The 15145-nt window shown below is 43.3% G+C and overlaps 2 protein-coding genes across 7 annotated transcripts; both read right to left on the minus strand.

Annotated features, from left to right (window-relative positions):
- Positions 1-1523: 1523 nt before the first annotated feature.
- On the minus strand, positions 1524-6140 carry cbx7b (chromobox homolog 7b). Of its 2 annotated transcripts, XM_067244637.1 has the most exons (7): positions 5829-6140; positions 4940-5008; positions 4754-4797; positions 4536-4601; positions 4337-4403; positions 3757-4108; positions 1524-3152 (listed from the first exon to the last, which is right to left on the minus strand). In XM_067244637.1, exons 1-7 carry the CDS (start codon positions 5895-5897, stop codon positions 2953-2955), a joined length of 867 nt encoding a protein of 288 aa, XP_067100738.1. In that variant the 5' UTR covers positions 5898-6140; the 3' UTR covers positions 1524-2952. The 2 variants fall into 2 exon arrangements, with proteins under 2 accessions (XP_067100738.1, XP_067100739.1); XM_067244638.1 differs by lacking the exon at positions 4940-5008.
- Positions 6141-6406: 266 nt separating this feature from the next.
- On the minus strand, positions 6407-14956 carry josd1 (Josephin domain containing 1). Of its 5 annotated transcripts, none has more exons than XR_010877485.1 (8): positions 14833-14956; positions 14363-14409; positions 13865-13915; positions 12827-12877; positions 12590-12640; positions 12447-12497; positions 10730-12229; positions 9832-10294 (listed from the first exon to the last, which is right to left on the minus strand). XR_010877485.1 is itself a non-coding variant. In XM_067244636.1 (6 exons), exons 2-6 carry the CDS (start codon positions 9827-9829, stop codon positions 8158-8160), a joined length of 645 nt encoding a protein of 214 aa, XP_067100737.1. In that variant the 5' UTR covers positions 9830-10294; positions 10730-11482; the 3' UTR covers positions 6407-8157. The 5 variants fall into 5 exon arrangements, 3 of the variants coding, with proteins under 3 accessions (XP_067100737.1, XP_067100735.1, XP_067100736.1); XR_010877484.1 differs by having other exon boundaries at positions 14332-14409; positions 14833-14930; XM_067244636.1 differs by lacking the exons at positions 12447-12497; positions 12590-12640; positions 12827-12877; ... (1 more) ...; positions 14363-14409; positions 14833-14956 and adding exons at positions 6407-8272; positions 8628-8822; positions 9281-9409; positions 9528-9655 and having other exon boundaries at positions 9752-10294; positions 10730-11482.
- Between the last annotated feature and the right edge of the window lie 189 nt (positions 14957-15145).

Consider the following 15145-nt stretch of genomic DNA (forward strand, 5'->3'; position numbering starts at 1 on the left):
TACCTCTCCAATCCACTCCCTCCACCCTCTCCCATGAATGTGCACCCCCCCCCCCCCCCCCCAAACACACTATAGAGCGTGGGATAGATGGGTGGCTAGATGGATGAGCTGCTGATGTCTGTGTCGGCCGTGTCTCTCAGCTGATGGACAGGAGGGTTCTGTATGTTTGTGACTGCTCCTTATGAACTTTCACCTTGAATGGAACCGCTAACCTCTTTCTCCCATTTCTGTCACATCGCCTCTTTTCCAGGGGGCGCTTAATCTGAACCATGAGGTTTAATTTAATGTTATCACTGTATAAAGAAAGATGAAAAAACTGTGGACTTTAATGAAATACTGTTTTTATAATAAAATAATTAAAACTCAACAAAAATTAAAGATGTACAGACTTTCAGACTTGGGGGCAGACAGAGAAACTCTTTTCTACTGCTCAGTATCCCCTCTTCAGTGGTTAGGTGTGTGCATCTCTAGCCAGGAGGACTCCTCCTGAGCTATGTAAAGTATTTTGGAAAGGTACATATGGTATGGGAGGTGTTATAGGTTGTCTGAGCACCAATGAGCCTTTGTGTATTTTCTGACCAACTTTGGGGGGGGGGGGGGGGGGGGGGGTAGCAACAAATCACTCCTAAATGATTGCTGTGAACACCAACACTTCTCACATGATTAAACACATGCACAATGAGATAAGGGGCAAGAGGAGAATGCTTATGGAATAATCATTCAAATGAATTGGGTCATTTGCTTCATATTGGGAGAATGACATAAGATACACATGCTCACTATTTTTCTCCAAGTTTGGGGATGGGGAATGGGGCAAAACACAAACAGTGGCAATATATCTTGAGACTTATTTTATAAAAAACAAGAAACAACACTTGTCTTTTATATATAGAAATATTATTTAATTTTATTTTTTTGAGAATAAAACTTGAAACTACAGGAATTAGATTGATTTGTTTTTTTGTATTAAAGTTGTGGTAATGCAAAATGACACTGCTCACTGTGCCACCTCTTTGGGGCTGCTGAGCATATCATGCCATTTTGAAGAAATGTAAATGCATATAAGTGTAAAAACATACTGAATCACTGTACAAACCCATGGCAACTGAACAACTTGTTTTGTTTTTATCGTTTCTTCTTAAGAGACTGGAAATGAGACTATTTAATATTTGTTTAGTGTTCAAATTGAATCTTTGACCACTTTTTTCTCTTGTTAACATTTTGGTGCTTGTTGAGAGGAAGCAAAAAAACCTGTTGCTCCATTTTCACTAGTTTCTTCTTTTTTAAGTTATTTTGGTGGTCTGAGTTTTTGCCAATAATTTAATTGTACAATAAAGTATGTTTGTACTATTGGAAAAATAGATTGGTGTAATGCCCTTCATTTTACATTCACCTGTTATGTCAGAGGTGCACTAATTCCAGCTCAGCTTGGTTTTCTCACACTATTGCTCAATACGTAACCTCTAGTTAAACATGATACATTTATTTTTGTACAATAGAAATAAAAATGGTATACACATGGACATTTGTAGACTGGAAGATATATTGCAGAAATTTTACTACAGGACATTTCTGAACTGGACATAAAGTGCAATTTTTCTTTACTCAGCAATGACTCAAGAAGCAGCACAAAGCTGGAACCAAATGTTGGCAACATCAAACATGCTGATTTCATCCAGACCTGGGTCAATTCCAATAGTCAAATATGCAGGGTAACTGTATGTTGAATATATGTCAGAGTTTGCACATATGGGGATTGTTCCATTCATGTAATTGCACAGGTCAACCTAAATGAAGTGCACCCCTAAGTAGTTAAAACTGACAGTATTTACCAAAGGTACTTTATCCAGGTCAAGTCTCATAATCATAATGGCCATCGTATTAGTCAGCACAATCTTCATCACAAAATGTTATAAAAACTTTTCAGTTCATCTGCTACATGACAGATACACAAAGGTTCTCTCTCTGAGAATAAATACACTACATTCATATCAATATAGAAAAATAATGACCACAAATACATCCATCACACTCCTTTTATGCTTCTTCTCAGTTTAACCCTTATAATTCATTGTGGAGTTATAAGCTCCAATCATAACAAAAGACAGTTCATTCACTCTTATCAGACCAAAATAGATGGGGCAGCTTCTATGTTTGTGTGCTAGTCCTGCAAATGGCACAGAAACATCAGGCACTTCCACTCATGTCTTTGTGGTCACAGAGAGAGTGTAGAGTCACAAGACTCTGACCAATCACCCCAGTTGGATAAACAACCTCTGACCAATGGGAGCCAACCAGAAAGATTCCATAGGGATGACACATCAAGTTCACGATGTTAATGCAGTGCAATTCAGTACAGACTGTTATCAAGTCATAGTTCTTGGTTTTTAAACAACATATTTGTTTAATATCACACTAAGTGGCTGGGGTAACAAAATAATGTCCAATACACCATTGTGTGGGTGTGTGAGGCATGTAAAAAGGCATGCAGGGTGATTGTGGTCTTCTTGCAGAGGATCTGAACAATCATACAAAACTCATAAGCCACATGTTTACAAAAAATAACAGTCTAGATAAGTACTTCACAAATCCATTTTGTACAGGCTAGTGGCATCTATAGTGTATTCTGAATATCTCATTGTATGAGTGTCTATGACCATTTCAATGTAGTTAGTAGACAGCATCTTGTACCCTTCAGAATGCTCAAATATAGAATTGAACAGTAGAAGTTAGTGTGGAAGAGGCGATAGAGGGATAAGAAGAAAGAGAGATTGCACTGTCTAGGCTGGGGAGGGTAGAGGAGGAAACTAATAATAGATTTGATAAGTCGAACTTGAGAGCTTTCCATATTTCCAAAGCGTCCACCCTTCTCTCTTTCTACTTCTCCCTCTCACTCTCTTTGTCTCTCTCCCCCCTCCCTGTCAAAGTTTTCTCCTTTTGTCGCTGTGTGTCTTAGAACTCCAAGCCCAGGCCCCTGAAAAAACCTTTAGCTGCCAAGGCCTCTCGGAACGTCACCGTCAGGGAGTTGATTGTAACATCAGTGACTGTCACTTCTCCTGGGCCAATCACAGGGCTCCAAACGTCTGACCTCTCAGATGCTGTCATTTCCTCAGGTCCAATAGCAGAGCTCCACTCCATGGTCCCTATCTGCCCTGGGTGGGAAAAACAGTCAGACAGAGGGCAGAGTTACTGTGATTGCATCAAGTCTTTCCTGCATGTTAATGTTACCTCTTTGAGATGCTGTAAATAGTTTATCCTTCCATTATACTTTTGTCATAACGAAAGACAGATAAGAATTCTGGTTTCTTGCTTGTACAATACACCAATAAGTAGACTTTGCACTGCTGTGAATGATGCATTAACTCGAATTAAGTGTCTCTCTCCTCTCTCAATCATCCCACAAACATTTTGAATGAATGAAACTATAAACAATATGAAATATTGAAATGACAGCCCACATAGCCCATATTATCTCTTGACAGAGAACAGATTGTTTTCCGAACATGATGATGGAACAGCAGTTCTGGTTGTCTCCCAGACGGCCAACATGTCTAACTCAGAGTCCATGCACTAGTAGGTGGCAACATAACTTATAGGGAGAGTAGATCAGCATGCTCATGCCCCTGCTCTCTGACCTCCAGACAGATTTGGAATAGGGGTAAATTAAATACTCACCTCTATCTAAACACAATGATAGCGCATCAGTCCAAGTAAACCTAAATACAAAGTAAGGAACGCTTCATGATAATGACTTACCATTCAGCATGCCACCACATATCTCTGTCTGTCTGACTGACTCGTGTCTAACCTCCTCTTCTTCCTCTTCCTCCATGTCCTCCTCGTCCTCATTCCCCTCCTCCCTCCCTCCCCAGTCCTTGTTTTGTGTTGGGGTGGGGGAGCGAGGAGGAGCAGTGAGACACACAAACTGTGACCTGTGGGGTTGGTTCTTAAGGTCGTCCAGCCGTGGGGGCAGGCTTCTCCGGCAGGCTTCATACGTCTGCTCCTCAGCCCCAGAATCCAGTGAGCGGGTCAGGGAGAGACGCAGGCGAGCTTGGGGCTTCTCTGGAGCCTTGTGGGCACTCCGCAAGTCCATAGTGTAGACTGTGTTCTAAGTGGGGGGGGGGGGGGGTGAGGAAGAAGAGACCATTATCTAATATCCTCTAATTTACTCATTTCTCAACATTGCGTACACTGTGATATACTGTTCTGACTTCTGTGAGAGTTATATGGGGGAGATATTTAACACTGGTGACATGCAATGGGAAATGATGCCCCATACAGAGACATTCAGAAGCTGACAAACACATTGAACCATGGATGCATTTCCTGAACCTACCTGTAGCCGAAGTCGCTTTGGTTTGGGGCCTCTCTTCCTATGTCCCAAGGCTCTGTCTCTCTGCTCTCTGGGGAGGCAGCAAGATGAGTCAGTTAATGAGTTATTACTAGAGCTCCATAGTTAGTAGTTGCATTTCATCTTCTCTGGCCATATATGCACACATAAAATGATATGTGTCTGTGTTGTGTCTTTCCCTTACTTCTCCTCATAGGCCTGAATGAGGCGCTGGTCCAGAATATGCTCCTCAGGCTCCCATGTGCTGTACCTGCAAATATGTATACAAAGAGAGAGAGAGAGAGAGAGAGAGAGAGAGAGCAATCCCAACTTATTGCTGCTCAGGGGGTCTCCCTCCTACAGTGTACACAGTGACTGGCTCTGATAGCAGGACTAGAGCTATTGTAGAGTTTTTCTACTCACTTGGGAGGCCATCCTTTCCACTTCAGCAGGTATTCCACATTTCCCTGAAACACACATGATCCAGACCATCAATGAGGAAGTGTCAGTGGGATAAAGTTTCAATGCTGGGGGGCTACTAGTCCACAATAACGGTAAATGCAAATTTTATATATGTTCTGTGATGGCATGTTGATGTCCTGTTCCTACCGGTAAGTATTCCAAGATGACGTTATCTTCATGCCGGTAATGCTTATAGCTTCCCGGTTTGACAGCCCACTAGTGAGGATGACGTCATAGCCAAGGAGCGTACTTAACAGTGGGGATAAGGGATCCTCACGAGCCCCCTCCCCTCCCCATCAGGAATTCTTGCAAAACATTCTAGAGATTTCACTCAAATATGAGGGTGGAATTTTTATAACCCAAAAATGGTCCAACACCGGTCGAAGCATCTGTAGCTGATGTAGGCTAGTTATAGGCTATCAGTTTAAGTGTGCGTGTGTTACCATCACCTGACAGATGTTTACGTTTGTACTAATGAACATTACCAAAAGATCGAGACCGAGAAGACAAAGGAAAGAACGGTAATACAAGTGACTGCACATGAACGTTTAAGTTAAGAAACCACGGATATGCAAACCCGCGTGTAGACCTCCCTAGTCATTGCAAAAACCCTCATCTTTCAGCGCATCATTCAACTGCGCAGTCTTGTCGAATGCGTAATCATCATGGCCTACTACTACTCTATTCTGCATATTACCAGAACCAACTTCAGATGTGTATGTTCCGATTTCGTCCTCTTACTAAATGTAGAGGGACCGACAGCGCATATGCTACAATGCAATGGCAACACACTCCACGTTATGTTAAAGGGATAGTCGCCCCGCTCCCCCGCCCCCTTTGGAATATAATGTGTGTTTCTAGGTTATCTGAAGTGGGTAAAAGTAGGCTAGCTAACTAGTGCAAGGGTTTTTCATAGCAATTATCCAGCAACATTTAAAAGAAGCGTTCTTTAGTAATACCAGTTTTAAAAAGCTCTAATAACTGTAGCCTACATAACAATATAAATGGAACATGCAACATGCACTGATGCACATACCTTTTTAACTCTTTTTTTAATGATTGATTCCACGGCAAACACTTGTTCGCCAATAGCTGACAGCTCCATAGGATCGAACCAATAGGCAACTATACGCACAAACTGTTATAGCGACTGTTCACTGTGGTTACGTCCAATGCAAAAAAGTAACTGTTCATGAGAATGCTTGTCGCATAACAAAACCGTCTTCTCTGCCCCTCCCCTCTCGATTAAGCCTTGTTTTCGTTTTAGTTAGGAGGTTGTATTCCCCGTTTCACTTCCTTGTACTAGATCTTTCCGTACGTACAGTGACTTTCCAAATCTGCGACACATCTGCACTGCTTGGCGCGTCCCCGAGACACAAACAGCGCGTCCTTGCTAGGCGCGCTCCTTCCCAACAGGCCCTGCTGTCAGTTCGGCAGTGTAGGCATGGGTCTGCGCACGCAGATGACAACGTCATGAACCCTACAATCAACATCATGAAAAAAATAGTAACATAATATCTACTTGGAAGAATGGACTACATTTCTGGGAACCTTTCCGACACCCCCCCCCCCCTTTCCATTGTGCAAGAAATGACGCACTCACACTTGAGGGTATACATAAAGTGCCATTACAAGCATTTTATTTCTGTGGAAAACAAGAAAAAACCGTGAAAGAACCAGGACCCTGTGACAGGAGAGGTGGGTAGGATTGTCATGGCTTAAAGCAAAAATTCACAACATTAATAACTTTTTGTGTAGTAGTGATGGGATGATGTATCCAATTTGTGGACTGCCCCATCTCAAGTCCAGCAATCAAATGACTTGTCAGTTGTGACCACAGCAACATTAGGCAAAGTATTACATATTCAATATGGGTAAAAGTACATTTCCACAAACCAAGCCCATACGGACCAGGGTTAAATATATCTCTTCTTTAGGTGAAGAGAGAATAACTGCTTCTTTTGTAAACAAGTTAAGGCCATATCTATCACTCTTCAAAAATACACACAGCTCTGCTGTGATGACAGCTACAAAGCCACCAACACAAATCTCTCCTAAGGCTGATTTCAAAACATCAACAACAAAAACAACACATATCTGACTGGACAACCACCAACTTTCATTTTCCCCTCAATGTCACTCTCCAAACTAATTTTCAGTTTCTAAATGGCTCCCTCTGCTACTGCCTACTATTATCATGTAACAGGCTCAAATTCCCCTAAACTCACTCAGCTTGTCAGATGTGAAGTGTCTCATCCCTAGCCAAGACACAGTCACAGCTATCCACAATGCATTGTCGCTTGACCATCCTCCACCTGGGTTGAACAGTACAGGCCTACAGATTTCACAACTGAGAATTTGGCATGCAGACATCTGATATTTGCAGAGAAAGGTCTCTGCTGTCAGTCTCCCATAATGATATGACTTTAACACATCATAGTTAAGGGGAACCCCAGTTCTGGTTTGGATCCAGCTCTGACCCAAACAGAGGACATTCCAGCTTATCGGCTACAGAGACCCTGTGATACGCAGGAGCTGTGACATGACCCATGATACAGGACACTTTTCATTGGCTACTGTACAGTCTCTACTTACAGAGACTGGGGTCTGCTTTCTGAGACTGGCTACAACATAAGAGGATGTCTACAAAGACAGTATGGTGGCAGAAGTGCTTGGCATTTGCTTCATTACCTTGCAGTCGTACAGTATGTATGTACAGCATACACACACTGTGTTTGTACAGACCTGATACTGTTTGTGCCTGTGATTCAGGATCTGTTTTGGCAGAGTGGAGGCCTGAACAGTGAACAGGTGATGTCAGAATGAGAGAAAGGCTGAGATGAGATGAACATACACAATTACAGTGAAGCTAGGAAAGACACATCTGGTGAGAGAAATAGGGGGAGGGAGAGAAATGCAAAGAGAGAGACAGAGAGAGGAGAGCCACACGAAAGACATCTGTGAGTACAGGACTTGAGCAGAAACAGCTAATGACACAGGAAGGAGATGAGTCATATTACACACCTCCCACACTTAGAAACAACTGGAAACGGTTAATGTACAAAAAATCTAAATCAAAAATGACATTGAAAAATAGTCAATATCTATAAAAACACATTAGAATCCCAAACACCGAACATAAAGGTTCGTAGATCTGTGTGTTTTGTGTGTAGTGTGATTCTGAGTGATTTCCCTGTATGTGTTCGAATCCTTCATCGCTTCAGCCAGATTCCAGCAATGTAAACAAAACAAACTAAGGAAGTCTGGCTTGACTGCCTCCCTGTGGATTGGCTGAGCATAACTCTTCCTCATCCCGCTGTCCCCTGATTGGACCATGCCTGTGTCCTGAGCAACATCATGAGATATCATTGGCTGGTCGGGCAGCCCTCCGACCTCCAGGTTTGGTGAACCTCCACATCCTCAGAGACAACCAATAGCAGTTCACAGTTCTTCCCTCTCAGCTGGTGACGCAAGAACTTCCTGTGATTTTATCAGATAGGAGTGGAAAGATCATACACATGCATATTAGTGCAGCTGTATTATTAGAGTGTACACTAAGTCTAATCAACATTGTAAAATGTGAGTGACTATTTCTACCTGATGAAAAATAGCTGTGAGTGGTTAGTACAGATTGAAACATTCAATAAACTTGGTACTATATAAATTGGTAGCTTAACAGTGTAAGTTACTGTGTAGTGCCACCTAGTGGAGATACGTAAATCAGCTTTTACCACTACTACTACTACTACTACTACACTGTACCAAGACAATCTACTGAATCACTGCAGGCATTTACACAGTGGCAGCCTAAACCCAAACACACACATGAACTTACCTGAGCTCATCAGGGTTCCCGATGGTGTGTGGGCTGCGCAGTTTGGAGTCCAGGTTGTAGTAGACCCCACCCACCTCTCGTACACCAATCCAGTGCTGGCGTTTGAGAGGAAGACGGAGAGGTCCCCAACGCAGGTTGGACGGCACATTGAGGATAAAGCCTGTCACGTTGGTGAGAGCTATACTGGCCACATCTCTGGAGGAAACACACGCACAAACAAGTTAATGCATACTTTACTGCATACTTTACAGGATGTTTGTTGTGTTTAGAAGTACTCGTTTAAATTCGATCTAGTTTGACATTGTTGCGGCATCTATATTTGCCATAGAAGGTCAAATACTTTTTCTCTGTTTTCAAATGGCAAAAGATCAGTGACAATTTGCTTTGTTTTAGCCCTGAAGACAATAACTCTCCAAGTAACAGAACGTGAACGCATTTTATACTAAGTCAGTCAAACCATGTACAATAATATTTTTTGATGGAACATGACTGAGTTGTATAAACAAATTGTGGACCTGTGTGAAATTGGAGAAATAAGCTAGCTGGTTTGGCTAACTCTGGCTTGATTCAAGACAGATACTCACAAATAGCGCTAAAAACATGAGTAGTAAAAGAACAGCAAATTCTATGAAAGTGACATCACACAGCTTTACCTTCTTTTATCCCACCACACGGCCTCAAACCCCCGAGTCTGCAGGGCCGCCATGATGACGTTCACGTCATAGTTCCCATTTCCCAGCATGCTCTTCTTATGAGGTGTCACCAGGGTGCCGGGGGAGAGTCTTTGGAGAGAGGACAGAGAGTAATGAGGAGAGCAAGATAGAAAGAGAGAGAGCACAGGAGAGATGGAAAGCAGAGGTAACAAACAGAAACAAGAGAGACACACACACACACACACACCTCTGGTAAATGTCCTGCAATGTGTCTCTGCTGAAAGCTGCCCTGTCTTGGAAGACGTTATTGAGAGCATGCAGAGCACACAACTCCCGGCGTTGCTTCTCGTGGTAAATAGCTGGAGGGGGTGTAGCCTGGGCAGGAGAGAGGTATGGCCTCAGGTCTGACTTCTCTTCCCCTCCCCCTGGACCCTCAACATCACCCCCTCCCTCCCCTTTCTGTTTGCTGACCTTCCAAGGCATACAGCCTAGGTCCTGCAGCCCCCCAACTGCCCTCGCCTTCCCTCCGGAACATGGAGCACTCCCCATCGTTGTGGTTACGCAGCCACAGCAACCATCATCATTGCGACCTCTCAGGTGCTGGAGGGGCGTGAGGAGAGGAGAGGGGTAGTTCCTGGCTGGAGTGAAATAAGACGAAGGTCACTACACCCGTCGCTATAAATGTTGAGGAGGAATAAAAAAAACGGTATAAAGATTCAAGTGTGGAGTGCCGAAGATCAGGAGGAGTTTCCCGTGAAAATCATTAGATGTAAGAAATTATCCAGACATGTCAGCTTAAAAACTGCGAAGTCCAAAAAGGCAGAGTGTGTCTCTTCTTTCAACTTCCTCCATATTGCTAGTTTTACAAGTGTTCAGGACTTTCTCCCAGTCACTTGAGCACTGCAGTTCTCTCCATCTCTAGTATCCCCAAGCAGCACCAGACATCAAGCTGAGGGAAACTATGAAGCAGACGGGGTGGTTGAGGCTCAATGGAAAGCAATCCTTGGAAAACAGCTGGCAAAGTAGGGAGAAGAAATTGACAGTAAGTAATCATGCAATAATATGTTGACATCCCTAATGTCAATGTTTGCCACAGCGAGAGTCCGATATGTCAGGCGTTGTGCTAGTTCTCTTTTCCCCCATAGTCAGCTGGAACCTAGCACTAGAATACACATTAAGCAGCTGACTGCCAGATAAGAAAGCCCCCTGATTAGTAAATAGCACATTGTAGTTGGCTAAAGCGGACCATTTCAGTATATTTTCATAATCAGTTTGACAGTTCGATTTATAAAACAAAATATATATTGTCATCAATACTATAACTTCTTACATTAACCGTCGTTCAAGCTCTCACTGTGGGTAACTAGAAAGCCTGCAGTACGTTCCAGACGTTTGATAACGATCCAAGCAACCAATCACCTCGTAATCAATTTTAACCTCACCACGCACCTTTTTCTTCGTGTAATACCCGTTTGGGTGGTCATAATCCTCTCGAATCAACCTTTTCTGCTCTTTTCCTGCGGTTGTTTGGTCCTTTGTCTTTAGCTAGCTAGCACTTTTTCCTTGTTGCTCCTATACCTCTCCGTGGGCATGCGCAAAAACGTCATTGGCTTCATTTTCGCTTGTCATAGTCTGCGTCAGACCTGAATGCGTACAGTAGTCCCTCCCACGAGACTGCGAAACCCTAGATTCCAGTTTATTTTCATGCAGGGTGGGAGTGATTTGTTTCTAACAGTGTATCTTTGTAAAACAATAACATCCAATGTGATCATAGGGTGATAAATTGCTTGAATGCCTGAGTGCATACAGCCCAGTAAAACTTTATTTTAAGTACTTTTTCCACATCATGAAACATAGAAAATACCTCAACGTATTGTATATGACGTTTCTACATAAGAGAGCTAATACAATGTATTTAACTTATTTTGTAATTGTGCACACTGTGCTCCCTGAATGCTTTAATGTATTTTCCGGCATCAATAAAATGGGAATTTTATTGAATCAGCAGCATGACAAACATCCCATAACCATAATATCCACGCAGTGCATAGTGAGAAAACATGTAGGACAAAGACAATCAGCAAACCTACAAAATGACACCTAACCCTAACACCAGAAATTGCAGCTCGAACCTATAAAGTACATAATCTCTCAGTATCTTCACCCCCACTCTTCCATCTTTCTGGTTCCCTTTATCTTAATTTACACATCTAATTTTCTGAGTCAATTTAGCAGCCATGTCTGTCAGTAGCTCCTCCCTGAGGCTGTCCTCCCTCCTCTGCAGCTCATGGGTGAAGTGGCCCCGCAGTACCCTCATCTCCACCACCCTGTCCAGCAGCCGCCTTGCCACTGTCCTCCTTGCCACCAGGGGGCAGTCTGGGCCATTGCCCACAAGCTCAGCCTTTTGGCCACAGAGAGACAGAGCAGTCCTGACACCCCCTTCATTAGTATCCAGGAGCTGGGCTAAAGAAATGCCTGGCAACAGACAGTCTGCATGAGTGAGGACTGTTATGATGTAGCTGCTGGCTCCCTCCCCAAAAAGCTCCAGTGTGACTCTGGTGGCCTCTGCTGCATCCTGATCAATCCTACCTCCAGAACCTGGGGCCTGGATAACCAGCATGATAGCATGGGGTCCAGGACTGATAAGCTGGAGGCTTCGCAGGACCTCCCGGGCCCTCTTACTGTCATCCAGGGAGGGGCCAAATAGGTCTGGGGTGTCCACTACCGTCACCACCCCCCCATCTACCACTGCCTGCCGCCCGCTGCTCTCCATCAGAGGGCTTGCCTGGCCTTCAGGTAGGGGGCGCCAGCAGCCCAGCAGGGTGTCTGCCAAGGAGGTACGGCCCCCTCCAGGAGGCCCTAGCAGGATGAGCCTCACCCCCGGCTCCCTGGGGCTGCCTGACCTGGGTGATTGGACATCTCTGTCTGGAGCTTGCTCTCGGAAGTTTACTGGGAGAAAGAAACAAAAACAAAGTAAGATAAATATTTTGCAGCTGGCTCGTGTGAACAGCCAGCACAAATAATAGGGATAAAGATCAGACTAACTCAATTCTAATATGTTATTGGAGTTTGTTGACAGATTCCACACCTTGGTTAACAGTGAGGGTGGAGAAATTGGTGGTAACTAAGACCCAGGGAAGAAAAGTAATGGAAAAGAGCCGTATACCTGTGAAGGTTTTAATGACAGCAGGCACGGAGATGAGTTTGGAGATCACAGCTGTGAGGAAGATAAAGTTATTTAACTTAATCACTCAGCCCTGTTACAGAACATTTAAGAGAACAAATAGTTAAGATTAAGTAGCTTCTCACCTGCTGAGAACCTCCAAATACGAGACAGCCACTTAAACAGGCTTTGTATGCCTGCAACACACAATGATTAATCATACTGTACATTACCAACATGTCTGCTTGACTGTTAGGCATTCATTTCACATCCAAGTAAAAGATAACAGGTAGTCAGTGAAGATACATCTGGTGTTCGGCTCTACTGGATGCTGTCCTGAAATAGGAAGGATGAGATGGATGGTAAAATATGGAGATACGTACTGCGTAAAGTGCCCACCAGATGGCTCACCCAGCTCCACAAAGCTGTCAGACCTGCAACACATATGGTGGTTTAACAGTGTTTAACATTAACATGTAGATTATGGGGTGGGCGATAGCTCAGTGGTATAACATTTGACTACAGATTAAGAGATTGCATATTCAAATCCCCTTATACTTCCCTGATATTCCCTGGTATTGACCTTCTGAGCAGTGAACGGGACTGCACCCGTCTACATCAAGTCTCTCCTGCAGCCTTACACCCCCACCCGTCACCTACGGTGTTCTTCAGACAACCGCCTGGTGGTCCCACCGCTCAAGACTGCCCGGTCCCAACACAAGCTCTTCTCCTGTCAGGCCCCTCAGTGGTGGAATCAACTCCCCACCTCCATCAGAGACACTGACTGTCTCTCCACCTTCAAGAAAAGGCTCAAGACGCACTTGTTCCGGGAGTACAACGGTACTTAGGAATGTATTCGTTTTGATTCAGCTATGAGGCTACCTCTTGCAGGGGAAATGAGAAGACATCATATTTCATTCTACACTTCACTCGTATTTTGAGTTGTAAATGAGCAGCAAAAAAATGATGCTTTTAAATCTATGTAATATTTATACATAATAAGTAGGCCCTATGCATTTTTATATAAAATATACAGGAATATCATTTGTAAAAATGGCATCAAAATCCCTGTACAACCGACGCAAGCAAGCACACCCTACAATTTCCCCAGAAATTGTACCCTCTCTAGTTGTAACTTGTTTAACTACATGCTCTTATGGTTCTTCCCTTTGTCACTTACTGTGGTTGTTCACAATGTGTGCTTCATGTTTTGGCTACTCGCAATGTTTTGTGGCTATCTCGTTGTTATGATCAGTTACCTATGCACTTTGTAAAGCTCTCTCTTGGAAGTCGCTTTGGATAAAAGCGTCTGCTAAATGAATAAATGTAAATGTATACTGCTTTGGATAAAAGTGCTTTCTAAATGGTGTTCCCTCAACTGTGACTCAATAACAAGCACAGAGGTTCAACTGTCTGCTTACCAGTCAGAGTGCAGAAGAGACGAATTGGCCATCTTATCAGTGCTGGGAGTGCTGTGAAAGACCACAGTATTATGCCAAACTGACATGGTTTACAAATGTTGAGCAGCAGGAAATTGATTATCAATCAGACATGCCATTTCAAGAATGCCAAAATTGCAAGGAAACCCCCCAAATTACTGAATAGGCAGTCTGTAATGATGAGACACCATATAAAAGGTCATTTCAAGCCATGCAGTGATGTAACTCCAATGTGCTGCCAAGTCTAATAACTTAGGCTACTTGTCTAAGCTGTATAATATCACTATTGAGACCCACGCTTTTTTTTATGCTTTCCGCTGATTAGGTGGTGGACACAGAGAATGCCTATTCCAAGCAATGGCCTACATTCTCCATACATTCCATTTTGGTCGAACCTCGAACCTGAGAGCCTATATGGACCAATATGGACTCATTGAGTGGATACTGACCCTGTGAGAACTTGTAGAGGAGGTAGCCTACCACAGTTAGGGCTGCAGTCAGTACACTGTTGAAGTCTAACCATAGACCTAAGCAAAATGAGAGGGAGAGGTAAGGAGATGTCTGTGTGAGAGCGAAAGACAGACAGCAAGCGTTAAAATCAAAGCAATTGTAGTGTTGTTTACGAGTCACGAAAAGAAATGTAAACATTATTTGTATAAAATGTTAGTAAAAATAATAACATGTTGGTACACAAAGGAGTCCACTGCTTTGACACGGTAATAAAATCGCTTTCTCACTAGACCTCAATGTCAAAGTGTGCCTTAGATTTAATCTTTGTTCACACAAGTTGCACATGTTTCGAGATAGCCTGGGCTAGTTATGTAGAGAACTCTGGTGCAAGAAACGAAGTATTGCTACATGTTTATCAGTCCCCTTGGCGTGTCCTCACTTGTTTACCATCGTGAAAAATCGTTAAGTTCTTTACAAAGTTGTTTTCATGCATCTCTCACCTGTTACCGCATTTTCCAACTCGGTTGTTCCACCTGCGCAGTTTACGGAAGTTGCTGTACAGGCGCTGCTCGTCTTGCAATCGCATGGCTCCATATTTACAAAGGACAGGTACCTTTAGCGGAAAAGCACCACCCTCCGTCACGTGCAAGTAGCCTACTTAACTTTTTTGACTAGCCCAGTCTTGTCGAACTTGCCCGACCACGTTCTTTCTTTATTTATTGTATGTTGTGCCTTATCAATACAAGACACGCCCTTCAGAGACAAGAAAAGTTGACTATATATTTTCGCAGTGATATAATTAATTCTGACAGA

Source organism: Osmerus mordax, chromosome 10 (genome assembly GCF_038355195.1).
Source record: "Osmerus mordax isolate fOsmMor3 chromosome 10, fOsmMor3.pri, whole genome shotgun sequence".
Classification (NCBI taxonomy): domain Eukaryota; kingdom Metazoa; phylum Chordata; class Actinopteri; order Osmeriformes; family Osmeridae; genus Osmerus; species Osmerus mordax.

What these genes read in the sequence shown, in the direction of transcription:
- josd1 (XM_067244634.1), bottom strand. Translation starts at nt 9,829, where the DNA reads ATGGGGAGTGCTCCATGTTCCGGAGGGAAGGCGAGGGCAGTTGGGGGG. An exon ending in GTGTGGTGGGATAAAAGAAG is followed by an intron (nt 8,823 to 9,280) that starts GTAAAGCTGTGT and finishes TGTTTCCTCCAG; the next exon opens with AGATGTGGCCAGTATAGCTC. An exon ending in GGGAACCCTGATGAGCTCAG is followed by an intron (nt 8,273 to 8,627) that starts GTAAGTTCATGT and finishes ATAAAATCACAG; the next exon opens with GAAGTTCTTGCGTCACCAGC.
- cbx7b (XM_067244637.1), bottom strand. Translation starts at nt 5,897, where the DNA reads ATGGAGCTGTCAGCTATTGGCGAACAAGTGTTTGCCGTGGAATCAATC. An exon ending in TTAAAAAAAGAGTTAAAAAG is followed by an intron (nt 5,009 to 5,828) that starts GTATGTGCATCA and finishes CATCCTCACTAG; the next exon opens with TGGGCTGTCAAACCGGGAAG. An exon ending in TGGAAAGGATGGCCTCCCAA is followed by an intron (nt 4,602 to 4,753) that starts GTGAGTAGAAAA and finishes ACATATTTGCAG; the next exon opens with GTACAGCACATGGGAGCCTG.